The sequence below is a fragment of the Pipistrellus hanaki genome, assembly GCF_964339955.1.
Source record: "Pipistrellus hanaki genome assembly, chromosome: 3".
In the NCBI taxonomy this organism is placed as follows: domain Eukaryota; kingdom Metazoa; phylum Chordata; class Mammalia; order Chiroptera; family Vespertilionidae; genus Pipistrellus; species Pipistrellus hanaki.
In genome coordinates this window covers 88,507,820-88,521,420 of record NC_140505.1, presented here as the reverse complement: position 1 = coordinate 88,521,420, position 13,601 = coordinate 88,507,820, and the positions used below count along the sequence as shown (strand labels likewise).

The following is a 13,601-nucleotide window of genomic DNA, read 5'->3' as shown; positions in this document are numbered from 1 at the left end:
CTTTCTGATTGAGTTTTGGAAGGTTGTATTTTTCTAGGAATCTGTCCACTTTGTCCAGGATGTCCAATTTGTTGGAATAAATTTGTACTTAGTATTTTTTATGTTCCTTTGCATTTCTATGGAGTCCGATGTTACTGCACCTCTTTAGTTTCTAATTTTGCTTGTTTGGGTCCTCTCTCTTTGTTTCCTGGTGAGTCTGGCTAGAGGTTCATCATGTTGCATTATTAAAGTAGTCTTGGAATTTTTAAGGTCATTCATTCACAAATTTGGTGCTTTAAATTTTTGTTTTCTAGGTGGAAACAAGTTAACCAAGCAGCATTTTCACCTGAATTGGGCATGGATCTCCTTTGAAAAGGAATATTACCTGATCAATGAGGACTCCAAATTTATAGATGTTATTATTAAACGTAGAGGTTACTTGGGAGATACTTCATTTATAAGTAAGTTTAATTTCCATTTCTGTCACAAAATCCCAGTGTTATAGCAAAAGTTCAAAATTTTATAATGATTAAAATATTTTTTGTTTACTGCTCTAGTTTTAAAGATTAGGGAGATGTTGACATTTAAATGTCCTTTAACTGCTAAAGAAAAACATGCCAAAAGTTTTTTTTTTAAAATATATTTTATTGATTTTTTACAGAGAGGAAGAGAGAGGGATAGAGAGCTAGAAACATCAATGAGAGAGAATCATTGATCAGCTGCCTCTTGCACACCCCCCACTGGGGACATGCCCGCAACCAAGGTACATGCCCTTGACCGAAACCAAACCTGGGACTCTTCAGTCCGCAGGCTGACGCTCTATCTACTGAGCCAAACCGGTTTTGACAATGCCAAAAGTTTTATGTCAAGGCTAAATCATCAAGACAAAGACTGTAAAAATAAGAAATATGAGTTAAAATATATACCAACAGAAAAGTTTTAAATACTAATCATTTGCTGCATTGCCCTTTGGAATGAAGCAGAGTCAAAAGCAATTTTCTAAAACTCCATTTCAAGCTCACATTCAATTTCATGTAAGTGTAAAGTAGGTATTTTAACCAATAAGTATATTGGTAATTTTAGGCAGTAATATAGTTGGCACAAAATATTTGGTATATTGATAAAAAAAATAATAGCACCCAAGTAATTATATATTTTCTGTACCATATTTTATATATATATATATATATATATATATATATATATATATATATATATATACTGATAGAATGTTCATAGACAAAAGAGCTTTTATTGAGTGAAAGTATCAACTAAGATACGAATCTAGAAAAATTTTGGCAGAATAAAAAGTTGTAATTGTGTTTATGTCTTCAAAATGCTGTTTGAACATTTTAATGGTCTATAAGTTAAAATGCTTTAAATAGTAGATCACCATCCACACACATGAGCACACACATACATACATCCTTGCCACAGTCATAATTCTCACCTGCTCCCCATAATTTCCCCTGATGTTTACATGCTGGATAATATCCTGTAATTTAAATATACTCTTTGTTTTAAAATTTTAGAAGAGGGGTTTTCACACTATGCTCGTCTAATTTACTTCTTTTCAAAGAGAAAGGGCAGGGAGAGAGAGATAGAAACATCAATGATGAGAGAGAATCATTGATTGTCTGCCTCCTGCATGCACCCAACCAGGGAGCGAGCCTGCAACCCCAGGCATATTCCCTGACCATGAACCAAACCGTAACCTCCCGGTCCGTGGGTCAATGCTCAACCACTTAGCCACATCAGCTGGGGTCTGCTGACCTTTTAAGGTTACTTTGAATCTAGGTGGGGTTGGTCTGCCTGCAGTGCCATTCTGCAGCAAAGGCAACTTTGCTTCCATCTTCTTTATTGCATGTGCCTCTTCTAAAGTTGTCATTTATACTCTGTGTTTAACCTTCCTAGAGCATAGTGAATGCTTTATTGCTCTCTTTTTTAGAAGCATGTTCTCTCTATACACACACACATGTTCTGCAGAATAAGAATATGGTCCTGTCTTTCTTTTTGTCAATGAGAAATTAATCTTCACTGTGCTTTGTGCTTAGAAATAAATCAGAGGAAAATCAAAGGAATAACTAAAATACTGCCTTACTTAACAATTCTTTATAATTCCTTCATTTATTTGCATTTTACTTGAATTCCCACTCCTGAGTTTATTTACTTATTCACTCACAAATAGCTCATTGTAGCAATGGGAATGTTAATAGTTGAAAAATATTTTTAAGCAATATTTTCAGATTTTTTCTCTCCATTGCTTTTTTTTAAAAGCTGAATGTTAAAATGTCAAACAAGAGTCTTTTTTTCTTGTGAAGTTATTTTTCCAATGCACTAATATTTTCTATGTGAGATCAACACCAGCAATTTTACAAAGGTTTTATAACTCTGCTTGGTTAACCTCACATGTTAATTAGTAACCTAAGGAGATAGAAAGTTGGAAAGACTTTTATGTGCAGCCCATACCCATGAATCATGGGAGATAGTAATAGATTGTTGATAGAACTGGAAATGAAAGTCAAATTAAAGTGAAGGGTAATCTTGTAGGAGCTCTACAATGAATATGTTTTGTGTTACTGTTCTATGACCTCCACTTTTACTTATGGACTTTTAGAAGTAGATATTTTGCATTATAGCTAAAAGCAAAATATCACTTATTTTCAGGAACACAGTTAGTAAATTATAAATTACATGAAATTTATACATGTATTTTCTCAGAAGTGAGTATACATTTATAAGCCATTGATAAATGTATAATTCATTTCACAAAATTATTTGCATCAAGAATTTTATTGCCACCAGTTATAGAACATTTATACTTATAAAAGGGTAATATGCTAATTAGCCCGGGAGACCTTCAGGAAGACCGGCAATTGGGGGCCAGGAGGCTGGCTGGGGAGGGCAGTAGGGGGCAAGAAGGCAGTAGGGTGAGAAGGCCGGCATGGGTGAACAGTTGCAGACAAGCAGGCCAGAAGGCAGAGTGGTTAGGGATGATCAGGCAGGCAGGCAGGTGAGCAGTTAGGAGCCAGTGGTCCAGGATTGCGAGAGGGATGTCCGACTGCCTGTTTAGGCCCACAGGGAATCAGGCCTAAACAGGCAGTTGGACATCCCCTGAGGGGTTCTAGATTAGAGAAGGTGCAGGCCAGGCTGAGGGACACCCCCCTATGCATGAATTTCATGCACCAGGCCACTAGTTTGCTAATAAAAGGTACTTCATTAAGCACATTGAATACTTTTATTTTTTTACTCCTTATAACAGCCCTCTATTCATTAACACAATTAATGTTTTATTGAGTGCTTATTAAATGCCTGAAACTTTATTAGGTTATGCACTATGAAGTGATATTAATGATTGTTAACATTTATTGGGTTCTTATTATAGGTCAGGCACATAATTCTCAATAACTTACATAGGTAACCTCATGAGAAGAATGTCTTTATATCCCTTATCACACAGATAAGGAAATAGAAAGGTTTTATGCCCATTATTCACAAAATGATTTGCATCAAGCATTTTATTGCCACCAGTTATAGAACATTTATACTTATAAAAGGGTAATATGCTAATTAGACCGGGAGACCTTCAGGGAGACTGGCACAGCTACTAAGGGGCAGAACTGAGGTTGGCTCCAGAGCTGACTCTCAACTATGACATATCGTGCTCTTAAATTGTCTACAATGAGGTAGTTAATAATTTGCCTATGATCCCAAAGCCTCCATGTGGCCAACGTATGATAAAAAAATCAATTCATTTCAAATGTACCTTGCATAACCTCCATGCCATTTCTTTTCAGACCAGACAAAAAGACTGAGTGTTAGCATCACTTAGTATATAAAGTAATATGTTTTGTTTTATTATTAATACTAGAATTCTTAAAGCATATAGTTAAGCAATTTATAAGCTTTTTAATTTCCAGAGTTCTTTTTGCCCCATCTAATAATATAATTTACTATATATATGGTTTACCCGCTAAATATGTTTTATGGACAAGGAAAGGCATTGTTTTGAACATTGAGTATGCTTGACTGTCTCATCTACCACAGTAGATTAAAGTATGGACTAATACGTTTCCTCCAGAATCTATACATCATTTCTTCATCCTTTATTAAAATGGGGCACCTATTTTACATAGAACCTTGTGGAGATATGAAGTATGTAGTATGTGTCTACCCATCCTTAGATTTTAATGCACATAGATTTACCTGGGGATCTTGCTAAAATGTTGATTCTGACTCAGTATGTCTGGGGTAGGGCTGAAACTGCATTACTAACAATCTCCAAGATGTTGCTCATGCTGCTGGTCCATGGACCATACTTTAAGTAACAAAATAGACTAGCACTGCCCTCATAGTAAATACTATGTGTTATTATAAAAAGGGAATCTTTATTTTTCACCCAAAGCAAATTTAGCATTCGATCGTAGAAATTCTAACACAAATTTAGCTTAAAGAATACTACTATATAGTAAGCCCTAGGCTGGTGTGAGTCAGCTATAGCAAGCATGTCAAACTCAAAGGCTAACACGGGCCAAATAAATGAGGCATTGGGCCTGCAAGGGGTGAGTTTGACATGCTTGGATTAGAGCATTGGCCTGAGTACTGGCAGGTTCAGGTTTGATTCCTGGTCAAGAGCATGTACCTGAGTTGCAGATTGGTTACTGAGCCAGTTGGGACTCATGCAGGAGGCAACCAGTCAATGTGCCTCTCTCACATTGATGTTTCTCTCTATTCCCTCTTCATCCCTCCATTCCACTCTCTCTCTCTCAAAATCAGTGGAAAAACCTTGGGTGAGGATTAATACACACACACACACACACACACACACACACACGTGTGTGCGTGTGTGTGTGTATATATTAATACTAATACTAATAATTAATAACTAATAAGTATTAATTAATAAGTATTAATAATTAATGAGTATTAATAATTAATGAGTATTAATAATAATTAATGAGTATTAATAATACTAATAATTAATACTTAATTCTGATACTAGAATTAAGAATTCTAGTATTACAATTCTAGTATTACAATAGAATAGAATCATGAACACCTCCAGTGGAATATTTCCATTGTAGGAGCCACACCCAATTATCCATTTCATGGAATAAGAATGGGATCTACTTTACAGTGCACAATCAAGTGATATATGAAAAATTAACATGGAAAACTTTAATAATTCAACTGAAAAATGAAACTAAGATAGTGATTTTATGATTCTGTGAAGGTATTGGCACAAGAGATGGGACTGCAGAAAAAGACAAAGATTTCAAAGGTAAAGCACAGAAACAAGTGCAGTTCAACCCAGGCCAGACCAAGGCCACATGGAAAGTGCACATCATGAGTGATGAGCAACATGAACAGTCTGAGACCTTCCAGGTGGTTCTCTCAGAACCAGTGCTGGCAGCTCTGGAATTTCCCACGGTGACCACAGTGGAGATCATTGACCCAGGAGATGGTAAGAGCTGTTGTCAACTCGTGTTCCTGCTGTTAGTTGAGTTTTTATGACAAAATACTTTATAAAGAAAGTTTTAAATTCAATGTTTGGGCTTTCTGTAGAGGAAATTTTTTAGATTAATGTTTTAATAGTCTCAGATATGCTGATGAAAGAGGGAATGCAAAAATTAATGAAGGGAAGCTATATATTTTCAAGTAAATGGTGGGGTTAGGAATGGATTGGAGGGGGCCGATGAGGGGAAAAGGTGGACATATGTAATACTTTCAACAATAAAGATTTTTTAAAAAGAAAATACTAAAAAATAATTATAGGATTGTCAACATGCTATAATTTTATTCTTTAGAGCCCACATTATTTATCTCATTTTTCTTAAGTTAATTCATTAATTTTTAAGTTTTTTAAATGTCTTAAAAAATGTCTTTTAAACAATTAGTTTAAGAATTAGACCATTTTTAAATTGATTTGTTCTCCATATTGAACTTAATTTTTTCAAGTTTCTTTCATATATTCACCAGCCAAAAATTTTTATTTGGCTATACATTTCTAGATTTATTACATAATACCCACTCAACCCACTCCAACCTCTTGGTGTTTTACATCATTGTTCTTAATCTTTAATAGATTATGTTTCTTGTCACTGCACACCCTTGGCTAATGTTGGTAGAAATAAGCACCATTGCTCTTATGTATAATTTGACCTTTTCCCTCCTCCTGCTATATGTCTACAGTCTTAACTTGTCTCAATGCAGTCAGGAAAAAAAAAAGTAGAATGGCTTTTTGAAGGCTGGCATTTATAAAAAGCTTGGAAAGATTCTTCTAGAGCTGAATTCCTGTCAGACACCAGATGTGATTTTCTTTTAAACTGCCAGCCTATTTTATTTAATCAGTCAGAAAACTCTTACTAGTAAATGTTCTATGAAGAAAAAGTTTACTGAATACCTGAAATGGAGACTTATGTGGAAATCTCTGGATTAAAAGACTGAATAATTAAAGAGAGAAAATAAGAGAACTGAAGCTCTCTGGCTCTATCTCTTTAACATTTCTGCCTTTAGTAAATATGAAGTTCAATTCATTTATAATTTTCATTGAGAAACATTTAGCATTAATTTTACCTGTATTAACTAGTAATAAATAATTAAATTTTCTTCTGTTTCTGAGTTTTGGTTAATTCCTTGCTTAATAGAGCTTCTGTCTTTTTAAAAAGCCCATGACAGCTTTAATTCATATAAACTGGCTTATTTGTTAGTTCATTTAAAGTCATTTCTTGATATTTTATTTTTCAATTGGTATAATTGTCATACTTTACTATAAGGAATAAGACACTTAAACTCATCTGTGCCTTCCTATTTATAAGGACAGAGCAACACCCTATATCAATAATAGGTCTGAGAAGTGGGATATTAAAAACATTTAGACATTTTATTTGATGTTTATAGGGTGCTCTGAAGTCATATGTGACAAGTTTTAGAATATTGGTTCACAAATTTAAAACCAAAAAATTACTTAACACACACCCTCTACAATACACAGAAACATATACAGACATGCATATGTCCTGGAGTCTCACATGCTCATAATTATACTCCTATAATTCTATCTATCCATTTATATTATTTAAATTACATATTTGTGATTTAGTTAAAATTTTCAGTGACTATGAATTTTATTTAATACATAACTTTCTATATTTACTGCACAAATAATAATACACTTGGGGGCTTATTTAGTCTGAGGCAACACTCGATGTTCATATGAATGTTCTGTAATACCTCTCATGCCTCCAGATATTTGTGATTCTCTAACTGGAAACCATGGCTCTATAATCAATAGAGTCCACCCATCTTTAAAGACTGGGTACAGTTATCATGTTTTCCTGTATCATTTGTGCAACAGCACACACAGCATACCTCAAGGAACAGACACTAACGAGAGCCTGGTACATTAATCCACATCCCTGACTGCCTTGGGAGCCATTAATTGAGTAGCGCTAAATCTCCTGAAGAGCCACATGCAGCTATCCCAGTCATTCTAATACTTACCCCTCCCAATCAAGGATGGACCTTCCAGACACAGGCCAACTGTTGGAAGGGCTGAGAAACCCACATTATTTTTTCTAGAATAGACATATTTTGTTGCATCAAAATAGAGGACTGAGAAGAGGCTTTTCTTATTATTCAACAAAAGGCTGTGGTGTCCCTGAAGATGGAATGGACCATTCTTCCATGATCATGAATATCAATAACTTCATAGAAAAATGGGTTTACCATATTTTCCGGCATATAAGACGACCTCCTAATTTTACAGTTAAAACATAGGTTTAGGCCTATATTCGCTGTATAAGACTACCCCCCCACTTCCGAGGCAACACCAGTTCTTTTTTTAATAGACCGCCTCTCTGACTCTGGCCAATCTGAGCAGGCTTTTTACTAGAACACAGTGTTGTCTTATACGCCGGAAAATACAGTAGTCATTTATTGAGTAACTCAATAAATTCAGTTCCATCATAAATAAAAGACTATATGTAGTACAAAGTGGAAAAACTAGAATAAGAAGAGAACAGATTGCTGAGCAGAGATATTAACTTCTCTTTGCCATACTTCCCATGCCTCAGGATGTTTGTGGCCTCCAGGTTCACACTTGTAGAAAATCTGCTTTTTGCTGTCATGATCTTATTCTTTTGCCCTTCGCTATGGGGTTCTATCCTCCCTTGTTTCAGTTTGATTCCAAAATTTCCATCCTTTACATGTGCACATAGAAAAGTTCCAGTTTGGAGGGGTTTTAAAGAGCTTTAAGTATTTAACTCTTTTTCTGTATGAGGAACCTAAGAAATAGATCCATCCTGTAGTCTCTGCCAAAGACAAGTTTAGTTTTATTTGATTTTCTTTAATATTGGCAGATATGGGTAAAATTGTACTTCATTTGAGGCAGTGGGCAATCCTCTATGAAATTCCATTAAGTGGTAATAATTGTCTTCCATTAAAAATTCCTCTATAGCTAGGCTGGACTGGGATCAAAAGCAGACAATAGATTTCCATGAGAAATTTTAGGTTGCTGTTCCTTTTACTTTTCTTTTAAACTGAAACCCAGGATTAACATAAAAAACAACCAAACCTATGGAGAATTTTTATGTTAACTTATTTAGCTAAACTGATGACACACAATACTAGGAAGCAAGATCTCATTTGCTATAGAGAATGAGTTTTTCGGTTTATTTTTACATTTAAAATTAAGAAGGAAATGTGAGGAAAATTGCATGAAGGTGGGAGAAAACAAGTGAGCATTGGATTACAAGATAGTTACAAGATTATGTTCTCTCTTGATGGTCATTAAGTTTCTGAAAGGTCTGAAAAAGAGGCACTTCAAAGGTGTGTTAACCCAAATGCACAGAAACAATGCACAGGGCTGGCTTAAGGAAAAGATAATCATTGTACTAAAGTTATGTGCCTGCGATGTGACTGCCCACCATGACCTGCCCAGGTAGGAATTTATGATCAGATCTGCCTGTGAGGTTACTTTTTTGGCAAGATTTATTATAGAGTCCGATTTTCATTTCTAGTTTCCGCTTTTAATCATAAATAAATTCATAGGATGAATTGATGACCAACTTTCTGATTGAATAGTGTGGTTTCACAGTGCTAGAAAGGTTCATTCCTAGGAATTATCAGTATCAACATTGTCTTGTTGAAATGGTGGACCACTGTGGAAGGGCAATACCATAACCATGGATTGCAAATTAAGGCCAAATTTTCCCCAAAAGAGAAATGGAAGGTAGTCAGGTCCTCTAGCTTTCATAACAAAAAAGACTGGATCATTTTTATCCTGTGAAAAATCATGATCTGATTTTTTCCATCAGTATTATTTTTCTGTATTTGTATCTAGTATAACATTTACATAAGTCATAAAAAAGAGTATTAACAGTTATTTTATGCATCTTCAATAATCATTAACAGTTGAATTATATAGAAAATTTCAAAAAACAAGTATACTAACTATTATTATTACTCATATCATTAGCAGATAGGTAAAGGTAATCAAATAAAATAGCTTCTGAATTAATTATCAATCCATAGATATATAGGCCTTGTTGATGTCTTGGGATAGTGGTCTACCTCTGATGTCAGTGGCTTCTCATCCTAAGGAATTCTTGATGTTCACTGTAGGTTGAGGTGAGTGTCAGAGATGGAGTAGATAGATATCCATACCTGGTCAGGCACCTTTTATAAATGAAAAATATGGATGCATGATTTAACCCCTTGAAGTTTAGCTGCACATGGATTGATTAGAAATATCTGATAAGGTCCCTTTGAATGAGGTCAGAAAGAGTGCTTTTTATTTTATTTTATGTCAATTTCAATAAACAAAGCTCCAGGTGGCAGTCAATGATTTTTAAAAACTTTGTCTCCTGGGAGCTCACAGTGAAAAGAAGCAATTACCTATTCAGCATTTTCTTAAAGATGTCTCCTTTTAATAATGACATTGTATGAGTTCCTTTATCTAATTTAAATCTGGCTTAAATGCACTATTATTCATGATGGAATGGGCGGGGGCGGGGGGGGGGGGGGGAGTGGGGTTTGCCAGGGAACCTGGAAGAACCAAGTAGCCATCTTGGGTTTCCCATTACCCCAACTATTCATTCAACATACAATATACCCTAGGAGTTGTTGATCACTTATTTTACAATGTCTTCCATGCAATTTAACATTAAAAATAGATATATTTTGAGTCCTGGCCAGTGTGGCTCAATTGATTGGAGCATCTTTACTTACACCAAAGGGTTAAGGGTTTGTTTCCAGGTCAGGGCACACACCCAGGTTGTGGGTTTGATACCTGGCAGGGGTGATTTCAGGAGGCAACTAATAGATGTATCTCTCTCACATCAATGTTTCTCTTTCTCTCCCTCTCCCTTCCTTTCTTTCTAAAATCAATATCAAAATATTTTTTAGGGGTTTCAGGGACCTTTCTGAAACACTGCAAATTTATTCCTACATATATTGCAATTCTAACCCTTAAAACCAAAATATCTAATAAAAACTAAGAAGTAAACAATTAGCATAAAATTCCACTACTAGCATGGATTTATTTTTGTAAAATGGGTAAAATATAACATTATATTTAATATTGATAAATTAAAAGATATGTATGTTCTTCTTAAACCAATAAACTTAAAAAAAGCTTTTATATACTAAGGATAAAATTTTGATCACATAAACTTGAAAAGAATTTGAATTAATTTCTTATTTTTTTAATTTAAATTCTTTATTGTTGAAGTATTGCATATGTCTTTCCCCCCCCCCCTAAATTTATTTCTAAATAAATTTTAAAATACCCAATCCTTACAAACACTCACCTTTAAATTAAATTTAACAATACCATACAGAGGTATATATATTCACAGTTACAACATACACATGTAGAAATACACAGACAGACAAAAACAGGGACCTTTTAACCATGAGAAAACTCACTAGTTTATAAAAGAACAATTGGATCCAAATTTTGTTTTTGAGGCATTTACAACTTAAATTTGTCCTTCACAAGTCAAGTGTCGAATGACCTTCTCCCTATTGAAATAAGGGCAGTTTTTTTTTTAACATTTCAGAGAATTGGGTTGACATCTAAATCCTGTTTTTGAAGCCTCAAGAGACCCACTAAATATGTTTTCCATTTTTCTGCCTAATTTTATAACCAGCTTTTTCTAATCATGCACACAAAAGATTAATTTAGAAGTGCCAAAGGATTCTCTTCATGGCCATCTTGCAGTAGTATCAATGGGAGGCTTGTCAGCCTTAGAGGCACATTTCCTGTGTTAATTTTAGTTTTTTTTTTTCTTTAAAATCTGCAGCATCTGAAGAAACTTCTTGGGAAACCAATCCTTATATGCATTTCTCCAGATGAGTCAAAAGTGTTGGATATCTCTACAGAACTGTTTTATGTCCTAGAGGACATGTTTTCTCAGCCAACCCCACAAAGATTCTGAATTACTCAAGAATACTTGAAATTTGGGTTGTGGAAACAAGTTTCCTTCCTCTTTGAGTCTCATTTAACCAGCAAAGATTTTGTTCAGACTCTCAATAAGCAATTCAATAAAAAATTGAAATTAAAACTGCACCCCATTTCCCCCTCCTTTTCCTTAGTTATCTTAACCCTTATGCATCTCAAAAACTTTCTAAGAACAGCTCAAATAAAGTTAGGACCTGCTACTTAAAGCAAGGAGGTTTGAGAGTCAGAAAAAACTCTACCAAATTCACCTAATATGAAGCAGGGAGTTGGTGGGGCTCCTGCTGATACTAACACAGGGTCTGGGCTGTGAAGTGGTCCTGGATGGGCTTCTTCAGAATCCTGTCAGCTACTTTAAGTAAATGTTTAAACTTGCAAAAGCAAGATTTCAAATGCTACAGAGAATAACAGTTTTGCAGTTTCCTTTATACATTTGAAATTACAGAAGGAATGGAAGTTTACATGAAGGTGGGAAAAAGCAATGTAGGAATTGGATTACAGGGTAATTAACAAGAGTATGTGAACTTAAGTTTCTGAGGGGTCTGAAATAAGGCATTTCAAAAGTATGTTAACACAGATGCACAGAAATAATGGACAGGGCTCACTTAAAAAAAGATAATTTTTTTACTAAAGAAGTTATATACCTGGGTTGTGACTATAGGTATATAACTTTATGACCTGCCCAGTAAAGAATTTATAATTTCATCACTCTATGAATTTACTGTTGGTTAGATTTATTACAGATTACCTTTTTTGTTCACACCATGAAGTTCAAATAGGTTATTCTATAGGTCAAGGATAATATAGTCATAATGCTAATGTCTGGTCATGTATGAATATCCATTCTGAGCCAGATCAGGCATCAGAAACTTTACAACTTATCTCACTGAAGTCTTATGTTTAGAACTGTGCAATTTATATATCAACTTTCAAATAGGATCTCTTAGACTCACAAAATTTACTTCTTTAAAGTCCCCCAGCTGATAAGTGCCAGAGCCAAATCATAAACAGTATACTTTGCCACAGCTGCATTATTTACCTTCTAGAGGCCCAGTGCACAAAATCCATGCATGGAGGGGTGTGTCCCTCAACCCATTCTGCACACTCTCCAATCTAGGACCCCTTGGGGGATGTCTGACTGCCTACAGGATTGGGTCTAAACCAGTGTTTCCCAAACTTCTCTCATGATGAGAATCACCTGGTGGAGTTGTTAAAACACAGATTCCTGAATCCCAACTAAGAAGTGCTAAACTAGAATTTTTGGGGACATATAGGTAAAATTGCATACCTAACTAGTGCTCTGTATATAACATCTGTCTTAGAGCACTAGTTAAGTATACAATTTTACCTATATGTCCCCAAAAATTCTAGTTTAGCACTTCTTAGTTGGGATTCAGGAATCTGTGTTTTAACAACTCCACCAGGTGATTCTCATCATGAGAGAAGTTTGGGAAACACTGGTCTAAACCAACAATAGGACATCCTTCTCACAATCTGGGACCACTGGCTTCTAACCGCTTGCCTGACTGATTGCCCATAACTGCTTCTGCCTGCCAGCATGATCACGCCCAAACTATTCCCCTGCTGGCCTGATTGCCCCAAACTGCCCTCCCCTGCTGGCCTAATGGCCCTCAACTGCTGGTCTGATCACCCACAACTCACCTCCCCTGATGTGACCCACTTCCTCCACCGGGACCCGCCTCCTCCAAGTGGGCAGTGGAGATGCCGGGACCAGCTTCCTCCATGCCGCACAGAGCCGCAGGACCCTCACTGCACAGAGCAGCTGCTGGGCCCTGCCTCCACTGTGTGCACGGCCATCTTGTAAATATAGGATTCTTGTATATGCAAAACAAAAATCTAAGAACAAAGTAATTTCTTCTCTTTTTTATTCTGTTATGTTTTCTTTTTATATATCAAGCCTCAAAGATATTAATATAGGTGAAAAAAGTGTTCTAGGAAAATAATCAAGAAATGTATGTTCAACAAATGTCTATTGAGTACCTGCTATATGCCAGGAATTCTAAAAACAAGGGATACAGGTGCTAGGGGAAGAAAGCACACTAACCATGAAGGGTTATATAATTAGATGATTACATTTTACTAATTGTACAATTAACAATACAAAATGAAATGTATGATGATAAGGGACTAAAGTGCACCC

General features: G+C 35.4%; 1 protein-coding gene across 1 annotated transcript in view; it reads left to right on the top strand.

Annotated features, from left to right (window-relative positions):
* FREM2 (FRAS1 related extracellular matrix 2) overlaps positions 1-13,601 on the top strand; it is a 288,182-nt gene that overhangs the window by 144,398 nt on the left and 130,183 nt on the right. Inside the window, exons 3-4 of the mRNA XM_084879506.1 lie at positions 294-440; positions 5,213-5,443. Of these exons, the coding sequence (XP_084735632.1) occupies positions 294-440; positions 5,213-5,443 (378 nt within the window). The remainder of the gene's footprint in view (positions 1-293; positions 441-5,212; positions 5,444-13,601) is intronic.